At 38.8% G+C, this 25,600-nt stretch overlaps 2 protein-coding genes across 9 annotated transcripts in view; both read right to left on the minus strand.

Annotated features, from left to right (window-relative positions):
* NEK5 (NIMA related kinase 5) overlaps window positions 1-11,194 on the minus strand; it is a 26,704-nt gene extending 15,510 nt beyond the window's left edge. The window contains exons 1-8 of one of the 3 annotated variants that reach the window (XM_042014289.1): window positions 10,987-11,194; window positions 9,641-9,781; window positions 7,791-7,887; window positions 6,322-6,419; window positions 4,335-4,418; window positions 4,157-4,227; window positions 2,803-2,889; window positions 1,706-1,760 (exon numbers count right to left, since the gene is read on the minus strand). In XM_042014289.1, the coding sequence (XP_041870223.1) occupies window positions 1,706-1,760; window positions 2,803-2,889; window positions 4,157-4,227; window positions 4,335-4,418; window positions 6,322-6,419; window positions 7,791-7,887; window positions 9,641-9,757 (609 nt within the window). In that variant the 5' untranslated portion in view covers window positions 9,758-9,781; window positions 10,987-11,194. Of the gene's footprint in view, window positions 1-1,705; window positions 1,761-2,802; window positions 2,890-4,156; window positions 4,228-4,334; window positions 4,419-6,321; window positions 6,420-7,790; window positions 7,888-9,640; window positions 10,918-10,986 lie in introns of those variants that run through there. The other 2 variants (XM_042014290.1, XM_042014291.1) reach the window with 2 other exon arrangements.
* A 376-nt stretch (window positions 11,195-11,570) lies between these two features.
* On the minus strand, window positions 11,571-25,412 carry NEK3 (NIMA related kinase 3). Of its 6 annotated transcripts, none has more exons than XM_042014258.1 (16): window positions 25,314-25,412; window positions 23,860-24,086; window positions 22,950-23,043; window positions 22,625-22,722; window positions 21,531-21,614; window positions 20,821-20,888; window positions 20,615-20,701; window positions 19,543-19,597; window positions 17,765-17,965; window positions 17,354-17,423; window positions 16,714-16,760; window positions 15,715-15,814; window positions 15,155-15,277; window positions 13,968-14,102; window positions 13,166-13,292; window positions 11,571-12,621 (listed from the first exon to the last, which is right to left on the minus strand). In XM_042014258.1, the coding sequence occupies exons 2-16, from the start codon at window positions 23,974-23,976 to the stop codon at window positions 12,555-12,557; spliced, it is 1,473 nt and encodes a 490-aa protein (XP_041870192.1). In that variant the 5' UTR covers window positions 23,977-24,086; window positions 25,314-25,412; the 3' UTR covers window positions 11,571-12,554. The 6 variants fall into 6 exon arrangements, with proteins under 6 accessions (XP_041870192.1, XP_041870191.1, XP_041870195.1 ...); XM_042014257.1 differs by having other exon boundaries at window positions 15,155-15,301; XM_042014261.1 differs by lacking the exon at window positions 17,765-17,965 and having other exon boundaries at window positions 15,155-15,301.
* Between the last annotated feature and the right edge of the window lie 188 nt (window positions 25,413-25,600).

A 25,600-nucleotide genomic window follows, 5' to 3' on the forward strand; every position in this document is an offset into this window, starting at 1 on the left:
TTCCTTCCTTCCTTCCTTCCTTCCTTCCTTCCTTCCTTCCTTCCTTCTCTTCCTTCTCTTCCTTCTCTTCCTTCTCTTCCTTTTCTCTTTCCTTCTCTTTGCCTCTTTTACTATTAAATAAAATACATCAATTTTTTGGCATCAACATCTAACCTCGTTTGGTTTTAATCTCATTTCTGGGAATATTTTGAACCTTTTAAGTTCTTTTCGGTTTATGCACAGAGACTTAGCTTGCTTTGCTTTTCTGAGTTTAAACTGGATTGTAACAGGGCTGCAGAGCTGGATGCAGCACTCCAGGTGGGGTCTCACAGAGAAGAGTAGGGGGAGAAGCCCTGTGCTGTGGAATCCCTCCACAAATCCTTTCTTGCTAACCAGAAATGTTATGCTGTGGAAAATTAATATAACCACTCTGTGTTTTTTGGCTATGTTCTCCTTGTTGCAGCTGCACAACTAAAAGGTCTGATGACTTCTGTACCTGGAAGAGTTTTATTCACACTCTGCTGTCAGACAGCAACATAGAAGCAATCTTTCCAGAATGAAACATGATGTATTTTGCAAAAGTTGTTCAACAGAGATCTACATACACACAGTCTTCACAGTGTTCACCTTCAAAACCTCACTTCACCCAACAGCCTCTGCATTCCGTGCTCCCTCTGGAGCAAAGACACAATCCTGATTTTTTAACAAGTGATGCCAATCAGATAATTCAGTCCTCTCAGTTCACCAGATCTCTTAAGAGGCCAGCATCAATATAGTTTTTAGGGCCTTAGGCAAAAAAAAAAAAAAAAGCAAGTGCTTTCTAAAATCACCCTTTTATTTATGTGGCTATTTTGAAGGCGGTAGAATTGAATTTACCTTAGCTTCACTTGCATTTCCTGTCTACATCTGCATTGAGTCGCTGCCCTCACACTGAAACAGTGGGCAGCAATACAGAATAAAACACCTAATATTCATACAAAGTAATATTTCATGCTTTGTGAAATCAGCAGTTTTCTTCAGCAGTATCCCCCTTGCTCCTAGCTCAGCACAACTGCTCTATTAGTGCTGCTCTACCTTCTCCCACATCCAAGCTCAGCTAAAAGTCAACATCTGCTGGTCCCAGGAATCCGATCTTTCTCCTGTTGTCAAGATTAGTTTCTGCTGTGTTCCCTTCTCCACCTAATAGTCACAGGCTAAGGATTACCTGACCGGGCTGAGGATAACACAACTTGCTGAAGATGCTGTTTCAGTTATTTTCTTACATGAATGTGCTTTCAAACCAAATAAAAGCTTTAGGAAAATGCTTCTGGGGACTCAAACCATTTTCTGGGGAAATGTGGACTATAAGTTCTTTAATAAGTATAGATTGGTATTTTCAAATAGAAATTACTAAAATTATATACCTAAGGCTAACCTTGAAGTCTGGCTTTAATTCTTTCCATTGCTCATCTGTCTTGAAAAAGTTTAGTACTTTTTAGAGAGTAAATATATGTTCAAACTGTGTATACACACATGCACATATGTAAGTTACAGGAATACTGCATAATACATTTCATTATGTACAAAACAGATACAATATGAAAAGTTAGGCACTAGCAGTCATTCTTTAATACCAATAAGTAAGATGAAAATAACTCTTCTAGCTGACTATTACTACTACAGGCTTTGCAAGGTGACCACTATATTTTCAAAGAATAAGATAATGACCTGATTGTACAGTACTTACAGGATGCTTTAGTGTGCACAGCTCATAGAGCACACAGCCAAGAGACCAAATATCTCTGTGAATAAGAAGTAATTAAAGTTTTCAGAGAAAAATCGATAATATTTTCATCCTTGTAATCAGTACCTCTTCTCAGCTCCCAAATTTATTACCATTATTCTGTCACAGACTGGTGCAAGTTTTACTTTTTCTTAAGATGCACTAAAAAGACAACTAGAAATTTATTTTTAGTTGTGGCACCAATGTTTCTGGAATCTAATTAGGTTTTATCATTGTAATATGAAAAGGGACATGATACAGAATGTCTGCTTAATATTTCTAGCAGGATGAAGGACAAAGCTGACCTGATAGCTGAGGAGACAATAAGGGAGTAAACTTGTCTGAATAGCACCTCAGAGCTGAGATGCTACTCTGGGCTCCAGAACATTTGGTGTTGATCATATCCCCCACACAGATAAGTGGGTCTAGGCCCACTCACCTCCTGACTTTGCAGGGCTTCTCATCTGGTATTTTGTGTTAAGCCTCAGACCCATTTGTCCTTCCTGCAAGTGGCTACTGCAAATTTCCAAAGTAGCCCAACTAGCAGCTTTCCTTTTAGTGTATTCTTATAAATAATAAATGAGTGTATCAAAAATTCATGAACTTGGAACTGTAAAGATGCATTGGTTATTGCATCTTGGAAACAAGAGAAACTTAGTAACTGATGGAGAAGCAGATAAAGCAATGGGAAAAATACTGGTTTACATTTCCCACCGCTACCCACAAGAAATATTAAAAGAGAGTTTAAAGTATAAGTAATTTTATGAAACCAAAAACTGTAATTATGTTAAGCCTGTAGATTAATCACAGCAAAGTCAGGATTGCTATATTTTGGATACTGTGAGTCAAAATACTGCTGACATTGTTGTATAGTATAAGGTAGTTGTTGTGTACAATGATGCACCTACTTATTGTACACAATAATACAAAACTTCACAAAGGGTGACCATGAGAAATTCCTGTGCACTGCACACAAATACTGATTTAAACCATATTACTAAAATGAGTTGTTTCATGCCTGCACATCCTCACACACATATGAAAGAAAGACTGAGACTTACGTTTTGTTGTTGTATGGTCGATTTTCACATATCTCAGGTGAAAGGTAATAGGGGGTCCCTACACAGGTATGGGCAAACTCTGTAGTACTAACGAAACAAAATGAACAGAAAGGCTTACACACTGAAAACATCCACAAACAACAGAACCAGAGACTTCTGTGCCCCAGCTTAAAAGCCTATGGGGGACATTATTTCTGCCTTCCAAGTAGTTGAATAATGGAACACCCCATGAAAAACTACAGTATGTCCCAGTTCTGTGTAAAATGACCCCCTATTTTAATAGTGGAGAGTGCTTGCACTTCAACAGAAAGCACAGGAATTCCCTGTCTTCATCTTGGCCCATGAGCCTTTCGTTGTATTTTCTCTCCTCTGTAGAGCTGAGGAGGGGAGTGACAGAGCCGTTGTGGACACCTGGTGTCCAGACAGTGTCAACTCACCACAGAAACTTAATTCACTAGTTACAGGAGGAAAAGTACTGTCAAGCTCCAATTATATTGTTCTATAAGCCTATTACAGACTTCTAAAAATGTGTGTCTTGGACATTCAAATTCTGAGGTTTACTTTTTATCTGCTATGTACTGTTTTGCTGCATAGGAGCAATCCTTACAGCAATTATCCCCAGAACACTTGTGAAGGAAGGCTCTTTGGGCATCAGTAGTTTACATGCTGAGAGTTGAGTTCTGTCAAAGATAATAAAAAAGCACAAAAAGAGATCAAATCTAAGCATTTTCCTGTTGTTATCATGCCCCCTGGAATGTTTTGGGCACACCTGGCCACTACAAAGGATACAACAAAGGGCCAACCTTGTCCCCAAAGTCATTAAAGATAAGGCCTCTCTTTTTGGGGGAACACCACAGATGCAAGCCCAGCCACACCATGCTCTCAGGCCCAGGTGGTCATTCTGGGTCCTTTTAAAAAATTAACGTAGGCTCAGTCTTGGAGGACACACAACATCTGCACAAACTCTGTTCCTTTACTCTCTCTTTAGTTTTAAATGCTCTTCGTTTTTGTTTTTATGAGGTAACAGAAATTATTACCAACAGCTGCATGAGCAGGAACTGTGCCTCCAGAATCTCTTTATGTTCTCAGTTCCACAGAAAACAGGCAAAGACTGTAGCTTCTCCACCCTATGTCTTATACCTCAGAGAAGTCCAGTTACTAGGCTAGATATATCTGTGGTTCCGTGCAGGATGGCATGTTTTAGGATAAAAAGAGAAAATGTAGTGTCAGACCCTTTGTATCCCAGACCTCTTGAGTAAGCACAATCCACAAACGATTTGCATGTTCAGGCTGCATTCTGGACATTCACAAACAGTCCTGTTTGGTGCAGGTCACTAATTAAAACCACGCTTACCTGTTCAACTGTCTTGCGATGCCAAAGTCCCCAAGCTTTGCTACCTTTCCATTGTTGCTAAGAAAAACGTTCTGCAAATAAACCCAGAAATGGTATGTGAAAATGAAAGATGGCAGAACTTCTTAAGCATATTTTTCACAGGACAAAATAACCCCCTCTCCAGTACCAGTTTCACTACCTGTGCTTTTACATCTCTGTGTAAAATCTTCTTGTCATGAATATGCTTCAAGCCCAAGGAGATCTGCACAAACCAACTGAGAATCTGCAATGAAAGTTAAAGAAAACAGATACCTATGGATTTGTGTGACTCCAATGGGACATCTTACTGAAATATATAAAATAAAGACAGTAACAAAATCTAAAATATATAGAACATATACAACGTAAAACAGTAAAAAAAGTATTTTCCAAGTTAATGCCACAGACTTCTCCTTTCCATTTTGTGCTACCACTAAACTAAATGGAAGTAGATACCTACTCTACTTCCCTTATCCCCATCAAGTTTTCCCTGACTGTGCCAGGACATGCACTTGAACAAGGACTGAAGAATCATGACAAAGGAGAGGGAGAATAATAGACATTTTTTAAGAAGTGAGGGAGTGCAACTAAGACAGAATTGGGAAGTGTCTTCTTAATCCTCAGTGATGGAAGTCATGCCACCCAGCTGTATTATTTGTAGTCCCACTGAATGTGATCCAGGAACCAAAAAAAAAAAGAGAAAAAAGATGAAGGACTGAAATGTGGTGAAAGATGTGAGCTATGAAGAACTTGCATAATAAGTAAGCACATGTGTTTATCCTTTATCCTTGACCCAGTACAGCTTTTAAACATATATTTAACTTCCAATATACACATCTTCTTAAATAAGGGCCTTTGGACTAAATTCAGAAACAAAACTACAACCTGCTGATATGCTTCTCTATTTAGGAAAATTCATGCACATGAAAGACTGATTCAAGTAATAACCTTCTATTTAGCCATGCTTCACATTAAATAGATGATTTCCTGATTAAGGCTGATGCCACAAATGAGGCTTTCTCAGAAGTACATTTAAAAATATAAAGATATTTTAATACTATTATGTTAAATTGGGCAATTTGCTTCCTTTCTTTTATCAGCAGATATATCTTTAGTCCCTATAATTCATTCTTCTGTCTGTATTTCTTTTGCCTTTTTTTGATATGCATTATTCTGTGTCGTTGTCAAGGGGTTTGTGCGTTGGTTCTCTCCTTTGTGCTTTCATGATCTGTGGGTTTGTCCTCTCTTTATTTTCATGTTTTCTCTGCCTCTAGTATGACTCCCAATAGGATCTTAAAATTCATTATTACTGAACCAGTAATTCACTTTCAACTGACTTCTCCACCAAGGAGTTATTCTTTTACTACTAAAGTAAAAAGAAAAGTCACAATATTTTTTTTTCTTTCATTTTTATGCCTTAGAGTATATTTCCACTACCAGGTTGGATACTATCTACTCTGTTTCTAAGCAAAATTTCATTGTACCTGCAAAGGTAGATTTTATTTATGACTAAATAACCCCAGAGTTCAGTACACTAATTCCTACATAATTTCCTTCAGAAAGCTAAGAGTTAGTAAAAAAATAAAGGAATAAGTAAGGAATAGTGGGAAATTCTACTTCTGTGAATTGCAATACTTATCATACTCACCTATTTACAAAATAAAATATATGTGAACATGGCCCAAGAGCAGTCAGATATCTGGGCTTGTTTCTCTGTGCTGGTTTAAAAATTTAAATGGCATCAGAGAAGTTTTGACTGAAATGAAATGAATGAGAGATTTACCACAGACTTCAGTATAGAGGAGGCTATGTCATGATGCAAATTAAGAATTTGTATCTAATACATCCCCCCCCATAACTGGAAAGCACTATTAAAAGAAGGTCTTCATGGTTTAATGGGTGCATTACCAAGGCAAAGAAAACGTACATCCATGATGCAAAGAGCAATGGGAGGAAGGGGGCATAAAAAACAGCATAATCATCATACTGCTAATGAATTCATGTCAGATCTTAAAGAGTGCTTAAAAACCCTCCTACACTCCAACTAAAATTACCAAAGTTTTCTTTAAAAGTTAAGTTATTACTGGGTAATTCAAACCACGTGTTTCACATACTATGTTCTTCCCTCTTAAGAAAATGTCTTTCACCTGGTCCTCATCAAACAGCACTCCATGCTGCATATTTATCCGCTTCATTAAATCTCCACCATCACAGTATTCCATCACAATATATAGCTTGTTCTTTTCTGAAAGGAAAAGCATAATTTTTCCTTTATTCCTTCATTCCGTCATTAACACAGCAACAACTTATTTTTATTTTATATGGTCCTTCTTTCAAAAGGTAGCAGTTAACCTCTACCTGCTCCTCCATTTCAAAAACTAACTGAGAAAAAATGGATACTTCCAGTGAAACCTGATGCAAAAGTAAGATGTGAAAATATATTTAAATGAAGATTCAGCAAAATATTAAATACATGAGGAAATCCTCAAGAGACCCCACTGACAGATGTTCTTACAGGAAACTTAGCAGAATGCTTCAAAGCTCAGTTTTTTGCTCAACAACTAAGTAAGCAGTAAGGCTTAGGGAAAAGGTTAAAAGTAGTCAGTATTCCAAACAGCAAAAATAAACAGCAGGGTCTGCTTAATACGGAAATGCAACCAGTTCTTACCTCTTTGGGGTTCAGAAGACTATCTGATTTACATGTCCCCTAAAAAATTTACAGTCCTGGTCACAGGGAACAATTTGGGTGCAACTATAGCTTTTATTACATAAGGCACTGCTTATGACAGATGTCGGCAGGAAAAATAAATACAGGAAATCAGCTTTTATGGTGACTAGGATTCCTTCTATCTCTTTCAGTCCTGAAGAATTCTTTATCCTTGAGTGATAATTCAAAAATACACCTCAAGAAAAAAGGCTAAGCACAGCATTGTGAGATTAATATTGGATCACTGGAATGACTGTGCTGTTCCAATTGAACAACTGAACAACTGACATGCCAATACTGTTTTTACATTTCAGATGCTGAAAGACATTTTCAGATTTGCTAATAGATTGCATTATCATTTAATGGCCTCTTTTTGTGCTTGCCTGTTTTGTCTGTGTGTATGTATATGCATACATAAGTATGTATTTATGCGTGCGTGCATATGGGATGTCTCATAATCATATAATGTCATATGTATATGATGTGGATAAGCAAAATATGAGGAACCCGAGGTTAGATCAGATGAAATTATCATTCTATTTCATCAGCCTTTTGTCCTATCTGATCAGCCTATTCCTTACTATACTCAAAAGCTCTCTTCTATTGACACTCCTAGAAAATTCCCATTAAACTCTGGACTCCTATAAAAAAATCAAGACTAAAGTTCAACTTGTACAGTACCTACACCTCTGGATCTAGGATTCCTGCCAAAGTACCCACTCACACACATGAAAAATGCATGTAGATGCCTGAATTTGATGCCTTGTGTCCAGTTCTAGGAGTTGAGACCTGTTCCCACTTTTAAGTAAGGCATTAGGGACAGGGCTAAGGGTGGTAAACACTAACAAGGTAGGTTTTCTGCCTTTCACTCTTTTCACCACAATTAAAACAGAAATGTTAAAAGTAAACCTTGCAAAGAAGCATAGAAGGTTACAATATTTGCATGCTTCATCTTGGCCAGAAGAATGACTTCTTTCTCAGAGGCTTCTTTTTCTTTCACAGGCATCTACAAAGAATTAAGAAACTAAATGGTAGCAATGATATGCTTAACTCTTTTCAAAAACAGTTACATCACCAGCAACCCATTCCCAATAATACAAAAATACTGTGTACCAAGACAATGTAGGAATATTGTAAGATATGATGTATATCTAACATAAAATATAAATTTGCAGTGTATGTTTGAAAATGTATTGGAACATTACTGAAGTCAAACCCAATTTTGACATTATACAAATAAGAAAATGTATACCTTTAAACTTAAGTTAAAGAATTTAAACTCTAAAGTTAAAGAATTCCCTTAAGAATTTGAAGAATACGGATCTAGATGATTCTGTAATGCTAATAGGGGTGATGTCAAAAGATTAAAGTAAAAAGAATAAAAAGGTCCTTCATTTTACTGGTGTTAGTTGTTCTTGTAACATTTCAGGCAAACTCTTTGCCCTGTTACATTAATGGAAAACTTCTGTTTAGTTTATTATGATCACATTTTCTTCAATACTACTTAAAAATTAATTTCTCTGAGTATCTATCCATCAAAATGTCCTCTTGTATTTATAAACAGTTTCTTACCCTCATTCTTAAGAAATATTTTTGAAATGTAATCCTTAAAGATTCAAAAATCAGTAACTGAATAAAACACACTCTACCAAATAAAAAAATCTTATGATTTCAAAGTAGTAATTTTCTGTATCCAGCTTCTGATTTTTGAACAAGTGGGATCCACAGTAATATTTCATTAGCAGCCATTCTTCTAGCTGTACATCAAGATCTAAGATTAGATATGCATGGGGTTTATTGGTCACGAGCAGAGAGAGAAACTATTCACCTTGTCATTTAGCTGTCATTACTCATGTATCAGTTTTTCCAGGTTTGAATCTGGAAGATATACAGCTCTTTCTAGAACTCATTCTTCTGTTGTAATTCTCTAATATATTAGAAATTCACTAGTGTGGCCCAGAATAGCAACAGACCTGTCAAAAGCATGTAGGCACTCGCTGAAATTGACTGCTAAAACCCTTGTATTGAAATCACAGCGTTTTTAATTGCCTTTATGGAACCAGATGCAGGCATGGTATTCCTCTAACACCCAAGCAAGTGGCCCCAGGCTGCCTCTGCAGTCAATGGGGAGAAAGAGAGAAGTTTCATGGCCCGACTGAGCTCATTCTAAATCAGAAATCTAAAACACACATGATCAACAGCTTCCTAAAGAGACATATTTCTCTTACTCTCCTTGAAAGGGAGTCTAGCCAAGCAGCTCAGATGCTGACAGCAACAGAATGGGAATTTAAAATCAGATGAGATGAATTGAACTGGCATAAACATAAATGAGAATTGGGAAGACTCCATTGTGAATTACTCATGTCTGAAAATATGGGTGTGGGAAACAAGGAAATAAAAAAGCTTAGAGAAACGTATCACAGAATTGTGATTTGTTATTTTAGTGGGAATATTTTCACTGTAGTTGAATCAACTATTACAAAGTCTGAATTAGTGTCACACACTGTAGGCAGAAAGAAGTTTTGAAAAGAACAAAAATTCAGTAAAAAGCAAAGACTTAAAATACATATTTCATCTATGCTTTTAAAACAATAAATTAGCAAAGAACATAGTCTTCGGAAAGCTTAGCTCTACATAATCGAGATGGAATCCCAAAGGAGATCAAATATAACCCAAGTTCATACCCAGCTAAGTTCAACTAGCACAATAAACGCAAGCAGCACAATCTGGTAAACGTAATTCAGGTTTTATTGTTTTACCTTTGTTAAATTGATCTCTTTGATAACACACGGCTCATTATCCATTTTTCCTTTTGCCAAGAATATTTTGCCAAAAGATCCTTCTCCAATTTTTTTAATGATTTCATATTTATCCATGATGTATTCGTCTTAGAAGAGCGTCTAAAATAAAAATTCCCCAAATTAGTACTGCACATAGTCAGTGCTTTAACATCTGAGTTGGTGCTACTGAAATAGACACTACCTTTTCAGACTGTCATTTTTATTACTTTTTATAACGTTACTGCTGCTGATTCTTCCTAAAAATATCATGTCCTGGAAGTATGCAAATTATTGCAGATCTTAACTTTTAATAAGAATCAAGTTTATGAGTGTCTCATAAAGAAATGCATAGTGCAGCCTAAAGTTAATGCATGAGAAAGAAGTACAGAGTACTGTGTAGGATTATGATATGATTTTGTAAAATGTGACATTATTTCATGAACAATATTGCAGGATTGTTCTCTTAATGGAAAAAACAATCACCTGTTTCATGTTGATTTAGTTTATACTGATGTGACCTAACGTTGGCAGCAAAATGAAAAGCCACTGCATTTTGCAGGAGCCCACGGCCAAGTGAAGTCGGGCATTAGGGGTCGTCTGAAAACCTCTGTCAGGAACACTGAACTCACTGGGTACTTGCAGTGGTTCCGTAGGCAAAGCTGCACACCTAAATATCAGCAAACACCACAAAACTGTTCTTATTAGTTGTCCTGAGGTAAATTTAGCAAGGGAGGTTGGCTCCGATACCAGACGTTCCCTGCCAGGGAAGCTCTGCAACAGGCTCCATCGCCGGCAGTCCCCGAGGGCCACTGGCAGCGCCAGCAAGGCGAGCTCGGGACGTTTGTGATTTCGGTGTCTGGGTCAGAGCCAGCTCCTGTTGGCAGTCCCAGGAGAGAAGCGGCACTCGGGACAGATGTCCGCAAGAGCAGAGGGGTGCGCCCCGCCAGGGCTCAGCCCCGCATCCATAGGCGACACACGGCCTCCCGTCGCCCGGGAAGGGCCGGCCACGGCAGAGGGGCGCTGGGGAGGGGCGGGCGGCGGGGCCAGCGCCTCCCGCGCAGCAGCGCCTGCCCCGAGTGCCGGGGGCGGCCGAAGCGCTGCTGGGGCCGGGGCAGACACACCGCGGGCGCGGGGAAGGGCCCCTGGCGGCGATGCCGCGCTCTGGCCGCCCTTTCCGCCCGGCCGCCCTGCGTCCCCATGGCGACGGGACGCGGCGGCGGGCAGCCCTCGCCGGGGCCTCCCTGCCCTGCGGACCTGCTCGGCCCGGCCCGGTTCAGCCGGCCCGAGCCTCGGCAGCGGCCGGGGGCGCCGGGGGGACGCGGTACCTGCGTGCGCTCAGCCGCCGCCGGAGCCCACACGGCCGTGGGAGGAGCCGCCCCGCTCCGCGCCCCGACGGAGGTGTGGCGTTTCCAGCGCCCTGCGGGAGCGGCAGGAGCCTCATTTCCCTCACAGAAATCGCCCCTCCTTCCCACGGACACAGACTTAGGTTTGGATGGTCAGTGGTGGGAGTGGAGCGGTCCGAAAGGAAATCTCGACTGCCTCAAGGTCTTGAATCCTTGGTGGAAACTCACGTACCAGCCTATGTGCAGTAGGGGAGGTACGGTATGAACTGGCTCCGCACCAGAGCTACAGCTTTCCTAAAGCTTTCCTTGTGTATTCTTTCAAATATTATTTTTTACATCGACATAGCCCGGGAGAGCGTCCCCAGGAGAGCTCTGCCAAGAGAGTTTGTGCTCTCCCTTGCCACATTTCTCTTGTAAAGTGCCTATTTATTACCCAGTAACCAGAACAGAGCCCAAACTTGACATTGCCTATATATAGCGCTCTCTGCAGCCCAAGTGTGTCTCCAATCAAAGTCGGAAAATTTGTCCTTATTTACGAACACATTTGCTTCCTTTCACACACGCAGTGGCATATAAAAAACCCTTTTCATTTAATCAAGGCAAAAGTTCAGTCTCAAAGAGTTCTCAGGGGATTAATAACTGCACAAACAAAAGCCTTAAATACTTATCATAGCTAAATGTTTTCGATAATATGCCCTTCAAACATCAGTTATACATATGTATGCATTGGTTTGTACGGCAGGGTATCAATAGCAGAGAAGAGCTGCAGGGGTGGCTGCCAGCCAGCTCCAAGACAGATCCACTCACCTGTGTCCCCATCCCTGCCCCTCTCTCCCCTACTTTAATCTGTTATTCCAGAGGCATTACCACCACCGCTGATGGGCTCGGCCTTGACCAGTGAAGTGAAATTGAGTCCAGGAAGAAGGGACGGTGGGAGAAAAGTGTTCTAAGATTTGGGTTTATGTCTCATTACTCTGCTCTGATTTGGTTGGTAATAAATTAATTTCCTCAAGTCAAGTCTGTTTTGCCTGTGACAGTAACTGGTGAGTGATCTCTCCCTGTGTTTATCTTGACCCATAAGTCTTTCATTAAATTTTCTCTCCCCTGCCCAGCTGAGGGGGGGAGTGACAGAGAGGCTTTGGTGGCAGCACCTGGTATCCACCCAGCATCAGCTCACCACAACGCTGCATTTCCGTATGAAATCCAGAAAAACACCATTACACTTCTCGTAGTGCTACACCATCTCCTCAAAATGTAACAAGAGGGCAATTTGGAGAATGCTGTAATTTGACTGAACATTTCTGCAAAGCTATTACCAACTTCAAATACATTTAATACGTGGACTTGTTTAGCTATTTGCAAGTGTTCTTCCTCAAAAAGAAACTTTTCTAAAAGAGTTTATTGTACATTTTCCATCCTCAGTTTTGCAATACAGAAGATATGCCCACTCAGATTTTTTGGACTGAAATTATTTAATGAATAACCAATGATTAACAACAACTTGGATACCAGCACACCTAACTTCACTAATCATAGATAAATTCAAGTTTTCAGTCATTCTGTTTCAATACCATTTTCAGTTCCAACACCCAGTCCGGGTCATCTTCCTCGAAGTCCCTAAAAGTAGGTTTAAAAACATGATAATTTAAAAAGCAAAATACAACTTTATAAATTGTTAATTGCTTTTTTCCCCCCAAAAAATTACCCTGTAATTAGGATAAATTATGTTAAAAATATCAGCACAAGAGACTTACTTCCTGCCCCACTGTGATTAATGAACCAATAGATGTTCTCTTTGGAATATACAAAAGTAAGTTTTATCAAAAGCAAAGCCAAATTCATATACTAAGAGACTGCAGATGTGTTGATACTGACAGCCTGCAGCCAAACTGCAGCAATACAGGCCTATGTGGTTCACCTCTAGGTGCCACAGTCTGACAACTACCCCCAAAATATACAAACATCCATAAATCACAGCATTTTTGTTCATACATTGTAAGGTATCAAATGCTACTAAATTTCAATTTCATTATGTAAGAGAGGGATGGATTTAAATGCTGAGAAAAATACTTTTTTTTGGGGGGGGGAGGAATGTTATTATGCAAGAATCTCTTTGAGGAACCAAAGAAAACATAAATGCAAGGACATCATTTGGACATACGTGTCATCTTCATCAGATCTAGGCTCAAGTCTCTCAGAATCTACGACAACAGCTTCATGTTCACCATCTACTTCATCAGATGCTTTGCTTTCATCAGAAAGTGGACCTCTTAATATGTTTTCAGAAGCTTTGAAAATACAAAAATTAAAATGTCACCAAAATATTTTATTTTTTAAAGTAAAACTATTAATAATATAAATACAATAGAGTCTTTCTAATTCATCCCCGGTTTGCAGCAGGTTCCAGGATAAGTTGTTACCTATTTTAAGTGGGAAGATAAAGTAGTAAGACAACTGAAGTGCAGAACATGTATTTGTGACTGTGGCTGTGCACATCTGTAGACTGCAGTCGTCTTCAGCTGCGCCATCTGACCATGCTGCCCTCAAACCAGGGCACCACTGCCTTAGTGAAGGTGGATCTACCTAATGGGGCTACAGTGCATTTCCTGCACCTCCCTAACACACACACACACACACACACACACACACACCACACAGCTTAGCAGGAGGGAGGACACAGGAGGCGCCTGTGTTTTGACACAACCTCATTCAGCTGTTGAGTTGCATATGAAAATCCATCATGAAGAGCTGTAGTGGAGATGTACAATCACTCATGAAGGCCAAACCTGGTTTTTTGAAGTCCATGTTTCATTTGGTAAACTTAAAAAACCCAAAATCTAGCGTGTTGTGATACGAATTCAAGTGCACTATCATAGGGGCTATGTGTGAAAAAAATGAAGAAGAAAAAGCCTTTATTAATAAACCTGTTTGCAAAAATGTTTGCCCAGAAAATGGGGATTTACCTGGTTTATAAATTGTGTATGTTTTAAATGCTAAGGTGACATCTGCATTGCTGAGCATGTTCATCAGGGTCTGAGGAGGTTCCTTGTTCCACTGCTTCCGTGGCTTATTTTCACTGTAGTTTATAACACCACCACCTGGGTATAAAAGCATTCATAAATGCTATTTAGATAAAATTGCATTAGCAGTGTGGGTCACACTCAAGAGAGAAACACAGGAAGAAAAGAGTCTAGATAACTCCATCTGTAGCACCACTGACCTCTCAAAAAACTGAGGTTGACACTGTCAGCATAGAAAGGAAGAAAAGTTACAGAAGGCCACGGTGGAACCACGTGTGGCCAAGGAGCCAGCAGGAACTGGCTGAGGGGTGTGAGGAGGCAGAGTCCGTGCAAATTTATGTGGTGGCTCTGCAAGTCTCACAAAACGAAGCCTGAGGCTGTTTCTGTGCTTTTTAATAGCAGAACACCTAAATACATGCATTCCTCTGTCCACTTTCCCTGCCCTGTGTATAACTATCATCTAACATTCCTACCACAGCTTGGGAATTTTCTGACTACTCATATCGTGATTATTTATCTCTGCAGCATTTATTCACATTTACCTAGAATACATATCCAGAATCACATTAAATAGCAATTGCATCAGTGTGGGGCATTTTAAAATTGAAGCCTTTTTCAGAAGAAACCTCATGTTAAGTGTTTTAATTAAAATCTGTTGAGAATGAAAAATCTCTGCCTCACATCTGCGGTACATCATTAATAGTTGTTGTTACTGGCCTTGTTGTCATTTTGTATGTTAAATGACAACAAAAGTAGAGGTGTAGATGTTCTATGCTCCCAATAGTATGCTGTACTCTAAAGGTTGCATTGTGCACCAAATGAATTCCTCACTGCTACCTCCACAGATGGTGTATTAAGAGGAGGGTTGTAGGATAATTTCTTAGCAATGATTGTAATTGTAGGGTTGCTAATATTAGCTGTGTTTTTCATGACTTTTTGCAATCCTCCTGTCACACAAAAACACAAAGAAATTCTCTTCAGCACAGTGAAGTTTTTGAGTGTTCATTAATGAAATATTTTAAAATTATTTTAACATAATTTTAAACATGACGTGTAAAGTTTTGGCTTTTAAAATCTGTAAAGAATCACTGACACTACTTGAATTAAAAGCACATGTAATTAAATCTTACTTTCAGTCTCTTCAGGTGTAAAACTGGAAGAAAGCAAGGATGCATTTTCCAGGACATCCAGTACAGTATTGGATATCCTCTTTTCCCATTGCCTCCTGTGGGCGTGTGACAAATCAGTACTTCCTGGGAGGACAGCAGAAGCTGATACTGTAATTGTAACAAAAAAACCCCCATGATAACCAGCATCTAACTTGATTCCATGTCCAGACTGCCCCGTACAAGCAAAGCAGTACTAAGAAGCACTTAACTAGCAGTGATGTTTGATTCTATGGGTACAAATCTGAACTGGAAAGTGTTCCCCATACATTTACTCTATTCCAAATGTTTTCAAACAGTCATTTTTTAATACTTTGACAAGATAATTTTTAAGTTTTTTTTTAAAAATCTCAGATGAGCACTATGAATCAATGTACTTGCAGAAGTAACTGATGGTGGCATGGTTTTCTTGTCTTGAGCTACCTGAGACTAGTTTGAGCTACCTATTTAAATGGCCATATCACTGACATGTAGATACCAGTACACAGAAGGAAGTCCATCAGCCTTAAAACTGTAAAACTTACCTTCTTGATAAGATTTCTTTTGTTCCCTTGTGCCTTCACTCAAACCCTCAGCATTTTTCCTTTCTAAGGGGCTATGCTTGCTACTTTCATCTTTCCTTCGCTTTAAAAGAGTAAAGACTGTATTAATGTTCTTGTTGTCAAGAAAGACAAAGCAGTAATATTAGCATGGCATTAATTATTTTAGTTTTGCTATAAAATACCTGGCCTAAAGATTGGAAGATTTGAAAACTAAACCACTAACATCATGAAGACAACTGCAATTGCACATTACCTATTATTACACTGTATTTCACACTGTGTGCCCATGACAGACAACCTCAGTTTCTGAAGCTAAGCACATATGTAGTTATTTGATGTAATTTGGGGGATTTTTTAAGTAGTTTGGTTTTTTTTTTTTTACATTTAAGAACAAAAGCAATATAAATTATTTACATTCCCAGGGAAAACAAGATGCACCTGAATACTAAACTTCTCAGATTGACAGGTTTATGAAAAGAAAAAAACATAAGCCCCAGGGCAACATGCTTTTTAAAAATATACTGAATATGGCTGAGTCAGGCTATGCTGTAATGTACCCATAGGAACATCTTGGCCACCTGTGACTTTATTCTCCTCACTTGAAATCTCACCTAGGCCCTAAAACCTGGTGACAATTACGTCAGACTAGACTGTTTCCACAGCAGCCAGTTTTAAATGTGTCCCAAAAGCAAAGAAAATGGATAAACTTTGGCAGTATCAAAAAAACTTAGAAAAACAAGAGAGGTTTTTTTTGTTTGGATTTTGTTTTAACAGGGTTAGAAGAAAACCCACTTTGGAACAGAACTAAACGTGGGAAGAATCAAAAAGTTAGAATGGTGGGAAACACACAGGAAAACTACAATTTGAACACTAATAGGCCGATTTATGGTTTAGCATAGCAATAATTTTCTGTAAAAACTTTTCTATAATATACAACATTCTAAATTAGTAAAATACAAACATTTATATTTGCATACTTACTCTATTTTCTGTCTTATTGTTTGAACTTCCACCAACCATGACACTACCTGATACATTAACGAACAGATTCAAGAGTTAACACCTTTAGCAAACATTTGTAGCAAAGTGGTATTCCAGAGTATGACAGCAATGCCACTGAGCCAAGCAACAAAAATTGTGTGATAGCTTCTTCACACTTCTGACAATGTTGAGCTCAATTTCAACAGAGAATCCCTCTACTATTCCATTCCAAATGTGCGCAAATTTTGGTGTAGCTGAATTTATGCAGAAGAAAAATGTCCAACATTCTCGCTCTAAAAATTAATGAATGTAACCTGCTTCACCATTTTCTGGGAAAAAAAGAACTGTCATGTTCAAAATACATGCAATTGTTAAAGCTTTTATTTATTTTAAACATGAAAAGCTTATTTCTAGCACAAGCCTTAAGTCTTACAATACACATATTGCAGCTTTGCACTCTACTTAGAATATAATTTACACCCTTCAAGAATTTTTCCATGTAAGTTCAATAATATAAGATTTTGAAATAATTAAAAGTAGATTGGACAGATAATACTAACGTTTTATAGCTGTATTTAAGATCTTTCATTTCCTACTCATTTTGTCATTCCTTACATCAACAAAAATGTTACTGACTTACCCTTTGGTCTTGATGCATTGCCTTCATGTTTCTTGGTTTCCTTTAATACCTGCTCAAACTCATTTGCCATCTGAAAGGTGTATGAAGAAATGCAAGTACCGTGTCATTTTAAACTTCTTCAAATTATTGCATATATTATTGTTAAAAACAGACTCACTATACAAAAGCACTGTTCCAGCTAAAAATATCTAATTTTATTAGCCTCGGGTTAATATTCAACCTTAATTTTCAAAACAAACACTTGTAAAAACTCGAGTTTTCTGATAAGTCTAGAATTGTATGGCATTTAGAATAGGACCTACATAACACTACATTTTATAGTTACACACTAACAAACGACAAATGAAAATGACTTAGTATCTAAAATGTAGATAGTATTGCTTAAATCTAGAGGCAAAGAATATACCATACCTCAGATGGAAAACAATTTTTTACAAGTTTGGCTAAGCAACCTCTTGAAAGAATAGTACTGGCTGATGGACGATTCTGGGGATTTCTCTTAAACATCTGTTTTATTAAGTAATGAAGTTCATAGGAATAGTGAGATGGAAGTGGATCGTAGGACCCTTTGCATATCTTAAGGATGAGATGTTTCCAGCTATTGGCTTGAAACTGCATTAAAAATAAATTAATATTAGAGTACAGAGTTTAAGCAGAAGGTAAAAAGTAGCTGACATAATTTAAGATAACCTGTACAACTGAAAAGCAGATAGGAATTATTACTATCAATTTATGATTGTTCAGATTTTATTTTTATAGAAATCAAGTTCATCAACCCATATACTTGAGCTCAGACTCAAACTACAAGAGTGAAACAGTAACCTAGGAAATATGGAGACTCTGATTTAAAAAAATCATCAAAAGTAGGCTGTAAGAGCACAAACATCCTCTTGCAAATCTAGTGTCTGAGAACTTCTAGATACCATGCAGGAAGTTTTCTTGGATTACACCCTGCTGGCTTGGCTGCAGGGTGCCAAGCACCCAAGGAGTGTGTCATCTTCTTGTATCACCTCTGATAGCTTATGCAAGAACATATGTGACCATCACATCAAAGCAGATATGTAACTTTTCAACACTGCTAATAAGGGAAGAATACTCCCCTCCTTGAAATCCCAGCTCTGAGCTCTGCCCCAAGAGCCGTGACACTACCAAAGACTTGCCACAGACCTACTTAGGCTAACACACACCATGCACAGGCTCCCTTATCACTCAGTCACATCAATGTGAACTTCTACACTCTTGCACAGCTGGCACTGGCAGCTGTGGAGAACCTTTTGGTGACACACAGGATGTGAACAATGCTCTCAGGCATATATGTCATTCTTGGGCCTGTCCTTTGCAGGGTCAGGAGCTGGGACTTTGATGATCCCTGTGGGTCCTTTCCAACTCAGAATATTCTGTGGTTCTGATTTCAAGATACAGTATGAGCTCAATGAAAGGAAACTGCTGCTTATAAAAATCTAAAACAAAATGACTCTCAATTAGGATCTCATTTTCCTGCAAAACAAACATATCCTGATAAGGGCTCTCATTTCACCTATGTGTCTGTATAGAGAAGCCAGAGGAAGTTAACATGTAAGAAACGTAGCAACAACACTGTAAAAGACAATGTCCCAGAAATGACAGAAAGATAACCATTCATCAAGGTCCCCACCGTTCCAACAGGAGAATAGTGCTTGGACAGTGACTTGTTTGATTTGAAGAATAAGCAAAGGTGTATCACTGATGCAAGCTATGACAATGTTTATTGCTTACTACATTTTGCTATACTTGCACACAATGTATTTTCATTAGCAGAGATTTTGAGTGTCTTTGTCTCCATGTCCTGTGATTATCTTGATCCTGTAAAATGCAAATGCTCTTGCAACTGCAGATATCTGGAACTAGCCTGGCGGCTGCTGGACTCAATATGCCCAGATCACCTCACTGATATTGAGGAAAATTAACCAATTAAAAAAACAATTGTTTTCTAACAAATTTGAAAATTGAGTCTTCTACAGAAGGGTCCAGTAGGTCCCAAGAACTGCTGAAACAGAAACATATAGTGAAGGAGGCATGGAAAGGGTGGAGCAATACCTCCCTCTTTTGGAAGCAAGCAGCAAGCACTTCAGTCAACTCTATAGTACAGCTAACTGCTAATTAAGTTTCAAGGAATTCCAAAACTTTTATAGCAATAAAGCTGTACTTACCGGGTGTTTTAGAGTGCACAGCTCATACAGAATACACCCCAGAGACCATATATCACTGTAGATACAGAAAGAGATAAAAAGTTTTGAGACAAAAATTACAATGTAGTATCTTGCTTAAAAGTGTGAGATTTAATATGTGTACATAACTGAGCTGAATAAGCTAAAAATAAATGTAAGTAACCATAAAGGACAATACAATTATGTGTTTAACCTCTCCTGTGGAAATGTTCTTGCTTATTTTACCCTACCCTGATGTAAAAAAGGATGACTGTCATACAGTTGTAGGTGGCTTTTTATTCCTAAGATGTCTCTTAAGCAATTTGCTCCAACAATATTTATTCTGCACTTGAAAGCCTTTGTATTCTATGGCCCTTAAATCAGATGGCAGCCACACAATCCTAATTCTGAGAGCTAGAATTCTGGCCCTGCCAAAAAGAGTTCTCCTACTGAGAAAAAAACCCTCATCATTTTTCACCAAAAGTGAGTACTGCCATCTGCACAAGAAGCAACTGCAGCCTTTCTTGCAAGAAGAGCAGGAAACAACTTGAACTGTAGAAGGTTTCTTACCTCCCCTGGAAAATCAATCACAGTTCTTGCATAAGGACCAGAATAACTGAGCTCTATAAATCTAAGTAATCCATTCTGTGCCATTATCCCTACATAATCAGGACTGCCATGAAGAGCTTAAAAAAATCAACCATCATCCAACCAACCATCCCCGAAAAATAAGACCAGCAAAAAGATGCAAACACGTACCTATGTTTGTGCATATATACACACTTCCTTGTGTGTGTATGTTTGTATGTGTGTATTCACTCTCCCAAACAAACAGAGGTCTGCACACTGGTTTTCAAACTTCGAGGACTAAAGATACTGTGCTCTCAGCTACCTAAGTAAAGAGGAATTTATGCACTACCATCTTAAAAAAATGTAATTACCTCTTTGTAAATATTCTTCAGCTCAGTATCTTCTCTGAAACAAATATGGATAAGCCACAAAGCCAGATTGAGACAGCAATAAAAAACCCATCCATCAGTCAGGCATTATTTGTGACCACTGAAAACATGAGTACCTTTTGTTGTTGTATGGCAGGCTTTCCCATATTTCTGGAGGTACGTAATAAGGAGTTCCCACATAGGTGCAAGCATATGACATTGGACTAATGAAACAACAAAGAAGAAATGCCAGGTGAAAAGCAATGATTTATGAGCTCTGTACTGTTTGTCAATGGTAAAATTAAACTTGACGCCAGTGAGATCAGTTGGGATGTCCACATACTGTGCAAGAAGGCGTGCAGATCCAAAATCTCCCAATTTGACTTTTCCACTTTGAGTGAGGAAGACATTCTGCATTTCAAGAGCAAAGATTAACATACTTAAATATTCTCCTACAAATCTTCTGCAGTTTGGATATACAGAAAACACAGAGATAACTACTTCTGGTATTTTATCTTTGTATCTCCTTTTACTTGCTTCTCCTAATACTTCTGCCAAAAAAAAAACCCCAAAAAAGCCCAAACCAGAATGGCTTTATGGGCCTAAAGCCCTAGCATCACTAGCAGAGGAAGAATCAGAGCTTAGAATTGCCTTAATCTCTATGCTGTACTCAAACCAAGGGCCTACTTTCTTCTGAATTTCCCTCTTTCTGATAGGGAAGAGTAGAAAAGAAAAAACTGTGAGGCAAGATATTTGCAAACTGCATAATCCATACACCTTTTTATAATTCTGTAACGTCTTAAATTATATGCAGTCTGTCACAAGCAATTGGTGCTATCAGCTGTGTGGATATGAGGGATATAGATATACTTCAATGATGTTTACACCCACAGTATTACATCATCCCATGCATTCAACAATTTCATTTACATGATATTCTTAGGCCTAAATAAAACCCACAGAACTTAGCAGTCACGGAAAATTATGAAAGAGGGGGTTTAACTTTTGCATGCAGGAGAGTTTATTAATGGCAACAAAACTTGCTCTGTTCACCTTGGATTTTATGTCCCTGTGCAGCACACGTTTATCATGAATGTGCTTCACAGCCAGGCACATCTGCACAAACCAGTGAAGGATCTGAAAAAGAGTAGCTAAGAGTTGTAACAGCTCACTGCTCAACATAATGAATACTTTACTAATAGATTTTAAAAAAATTAGGAAAACAAAAGCATGTTCAGAACATTTGGGAGTTAAAAGTAACTCCAGCCTCCAACCAGCATGAAAGACTGAGCTCTTCAAGACACATTATATTTTAACATAGCAGAAGGAATGTTGATTGGTTGTGTCCAGAAAGCTCTAATAATACATAGCAATAATGAATGCGGAACCACTACCCGGGCCTTTACCTGATGGTCATTTTATAAACAAGTTAACTACAGTTACACAGTAAATTAGCAAACAGAAAAAAAAACCAAACCACCAAATATCAAACAAAAACAAAACTCACATGGAAATAATATACTGTTTCTAAAAGGAAATGTGTTCCTTTTTAAGTACAGAGGAAAACTCTTAAAGGTGCATAGAAAGCCTAAATATTCAATTAGCTGAGGTTTCTGATCCTATCATTTTAACACAGGTGATACTCCTAACTGTAGCAGGAAATAGCTTCTATTCACAAAAATGTCACTTTTAATCTTCTCCTACCTAATTTTATAGCTTCTCTGACTTCTCTTCTAAAAGGAGTTAGCACATGCTGAATAGTTTAAACATTTAACTGCTACCTAAAAAGCAGACATTTATTCTCCTGGTTAGCTTTATTTATCTTACCAGAGTGGTTTGTTTACTTTTCATTTGCAGTACTCTTACTGTGCTTTAAATTCTGTCTGAAGGTTGTGTAAAATTCCTACTTAATTGCATACAAACCTGACCAGTTTTCACACTACCTGAACAATATTGAGATACAAGTAGCAATTTCTTTTTTTATTCCTTTCAGTCAAATTCTTGTCTTGATCTGCTGGAAACTATGAAAGAAATAATGCTCCTATCTGTAAATTACTTTGTTTCATCAAGATGTTTGCATATCTCTGATTTGGTTTATGCAGCATGCTTCAGTTTACCCCTTGGTTCAAAACAATGTCTTTTCTTACCGTGTCTTCAGGGAAAAAATTTCCTCCTTGGTGTTTAATCTTTTGCATTAGATCTCCATTGTCACAATATTCCATCACTATATACAGATGGCCATCAGCTAAATTTTTGATAATTTAAGAATAATTAGTATTTTCATTAGCAGGATAAGTACTGTTTTTTTACTATACATAATACTTTTTACTAGAAAGCTCTGACTACATGCTATGTCTTCTATGTTACAATAAACATGTATTTTGTTTATAACACATTATAAACAAAGAGAAAGTAATCCCTGAGGACTACGCAGCTTCAAACAAATGAAGAAATTTAATTTTTTATACTTACCTTCAAATGATTCTTTAAAGGCAACGACATTTGGATGTTTCATTTTAGCCAAAAGAACAGCTTCCTTCCTAGAATTCTCTACACCAGATGAAGACTGAAAATATAAATACACTTACTATAAATGTCACACTAGCAAGTTTTCACATATACACATAAAGTGCCTCACTTTTCACAGAAAAATATTTTTAAGAATTGTTCTTCACTTATTTTAAGTCATTTAGAAACTTTTAAAGTCCCATCTTTTTAATCTATGGTTTATTACTAGCTGAATACTTCTTTGGGTTTTTTGGGCATTTGGTATTTTGTAGGGGTTTTTTTTTTTAATTTGAGAGATATTTTCCTACTTCAATTAATAACTTTTTCTATTTTAAAAGTGCAGAACTATATAACAAAGCAGCACACACAGACTTTGAAACAGCTGATAGGCTGCATGAACTCAATATAAAGCAAAGTGCCCACATGTTAGCTGAGCTTTGACCTCCAGAAAGCCAGTGCCCCCCATTTTGTGACTTTCAGCTTAGCTGAGTGCAGAGAATGTAACCCAAATAACTAATTACCAGCAATAATATGGTATTAATTTCCTCATTAGAGGAAATTAATGAAATCATGAAATCTGCATTTTAGTGAAATCAAGGGCAATCACGCCAAGGGCATCAGGGGGAACAGGGGTTTCATTCCAAGCATCTTCATACCTGCTACACTTCCCAAAATCCCAAAATCTAACCACGTACTTCAGGTAGTACCAACAACATCAGCTCAAGATGTAGTTACACAGTAACCATACTACACAACTGTCTAATACACAAAACTCTAAGCAAAAGTGTTCAGTCTTTCAAAAATACACCCAGAATTACCGTTTTTAATTTTTTTTTTTTTTTTAAGTGGTGAGTGAGGTTTGTGTTACACTTACCATTGGAAGCCTGATTTCCTTCATTACATACTTCTGGTCACTGATTTTGTGATGAACTAGCAGAGCTCTGCCAAAGGATCCCTCTCCTAGTACTTTCAACACATTGTATCCTTCCATTCTTTATAAAACCAGTTCCAACACTTTTCTTTAAGTGCCTTCTTTCACAGGATTATCTTCTTAACTTTGTCATGACCTTAACACTTTTAAAAATTTTCTCTTAATATAACCTGCATGAGAAAAAATCCAAACAAAATAACAAGAAGGGGTGATAAATGTGGGTACCTACATCTGTCCAGCATTACCATGACACACTTCCCTGCACTGTTACCTTGATTCTACTGAAAATGAGGCCTCCAGGAAGTACAACTTGAAACATTATAGTGTTATTTCTGTATTTTTAAATTTAAAATGCTAAAGCTGTTCGAAAATGTCAGTAGACTTACAACTTCACATCTTTTTTGTTACCTGCACTCCTGCAGGTGGTTTCGTAACACTAAAGAAAACTCACAGGCATAGTAATAGAAACAAGAAACTTAAAGCTTCCAGTGACAATTCTCACCTAAAACAGCATAAGCAGGATCAAACTGGTAAAAGTTACTATGCAAAGACTTCAACAACTGGAAGATACAGAATATTTTAGTTGCAAGCGACCTACAATGGTCATCTGGTCCAACTGTATGGCCACTTCAGGGGTGACCAAAAGTTAAATTACCTTGATAATGGCATTGTAACAATGCCTCTTGAACACTGACACGTTTAGGGCATTGACCACCTCTCTAACAGTCTGTTCTAGTGTTCAACAACCCTATCAGTAAATAAGTGCTTCCTAATGTCCAGTGTAAACCTTCCCTCACGTACTTTCAAAATGTTCCCAGTTGTACAATCACTACATTTAGACTACATCACAAGAATCAATGAGGTTGGAAAAACCCTCTGCGATCACTGACTCCAACCCAAGAGCACCACGTCGACTAGACCATGACAACGAATGCCACATCCACTCCCTTTGTGAATACCTCCAGGGATGGTGACTACCACGTCCCTGAGCAGCCCATTCCACTGTCTAATCACCCCTTCTGTGAAGAAATCTTCCTGATGTCCAACCTACAAGTCCCGCAGCACAGCGCGGGGTTGTGGCCTCTCCTCCACTACTGAGCTTAGCCCCACCCCTCCTAAGAGCTCCCATAGCAGTTGAAACTCACACACGATCCCGTTTTCTGCTAAAAAAGCATCTCCTGAAGGATTTCTCGGCGAGCAGTGGCTGTTAGCCTTTATTCCAAACGCTGGTGCTATTAAGTAGGTTGGCCATAATTCAAACATCCTCCTATGTATATACCTGAGCACACAGGGTGTTCTAATGGGTTGACGAGCTCTTTTGTTCCTACGGCTCCTTGACCCTGAAGAGGAGCAGCCCAAGCCCGCCCCGAGCCCCTCAAGCCCCGCTGGGCACTCACCTCAGCGGGCCGGGCCGCGACCCGCACCAAACCCGGGCACAGGCCGAGCGCCCGCTCCGCGCTGCCCGCGGCCGGCCGGGGCGGAGGCGCAGGAAGGGGCAGGGCGGCGGCTCCGAGGCCGGGCGGGAGCGCTGGCCCCGCCCGCCCCGCGGCAGCGGCCCGGCCCCCGGGAGAGCCTGGGCTGCTGCTCCGCTGAACGGAAACACCCAGCGGGGCTTGAAGGGGACGTGTGCGAGTGTTGTGTTCGGACAACTCGCTTTCAAGAACAGAATAAATAGTTTGAGCCC

Source organism: Corvus kubaryi, unplaced genomic scaffold (assembly GCF_017639235.1).
Source record: "Corvus kubaryi isolate FWS band 111438036 unplaced genomic scaffold, C.kubaryi_AGA036_p1.0 split1-65, whole genome shotgun sequence".
Taxonomy (NCBI): domain Eukaryota; kingdom Metazoa; phylum Chordata; class Aves; order Passeriformes; family Corvidae; genus Corvus; species Corvus kubaryi.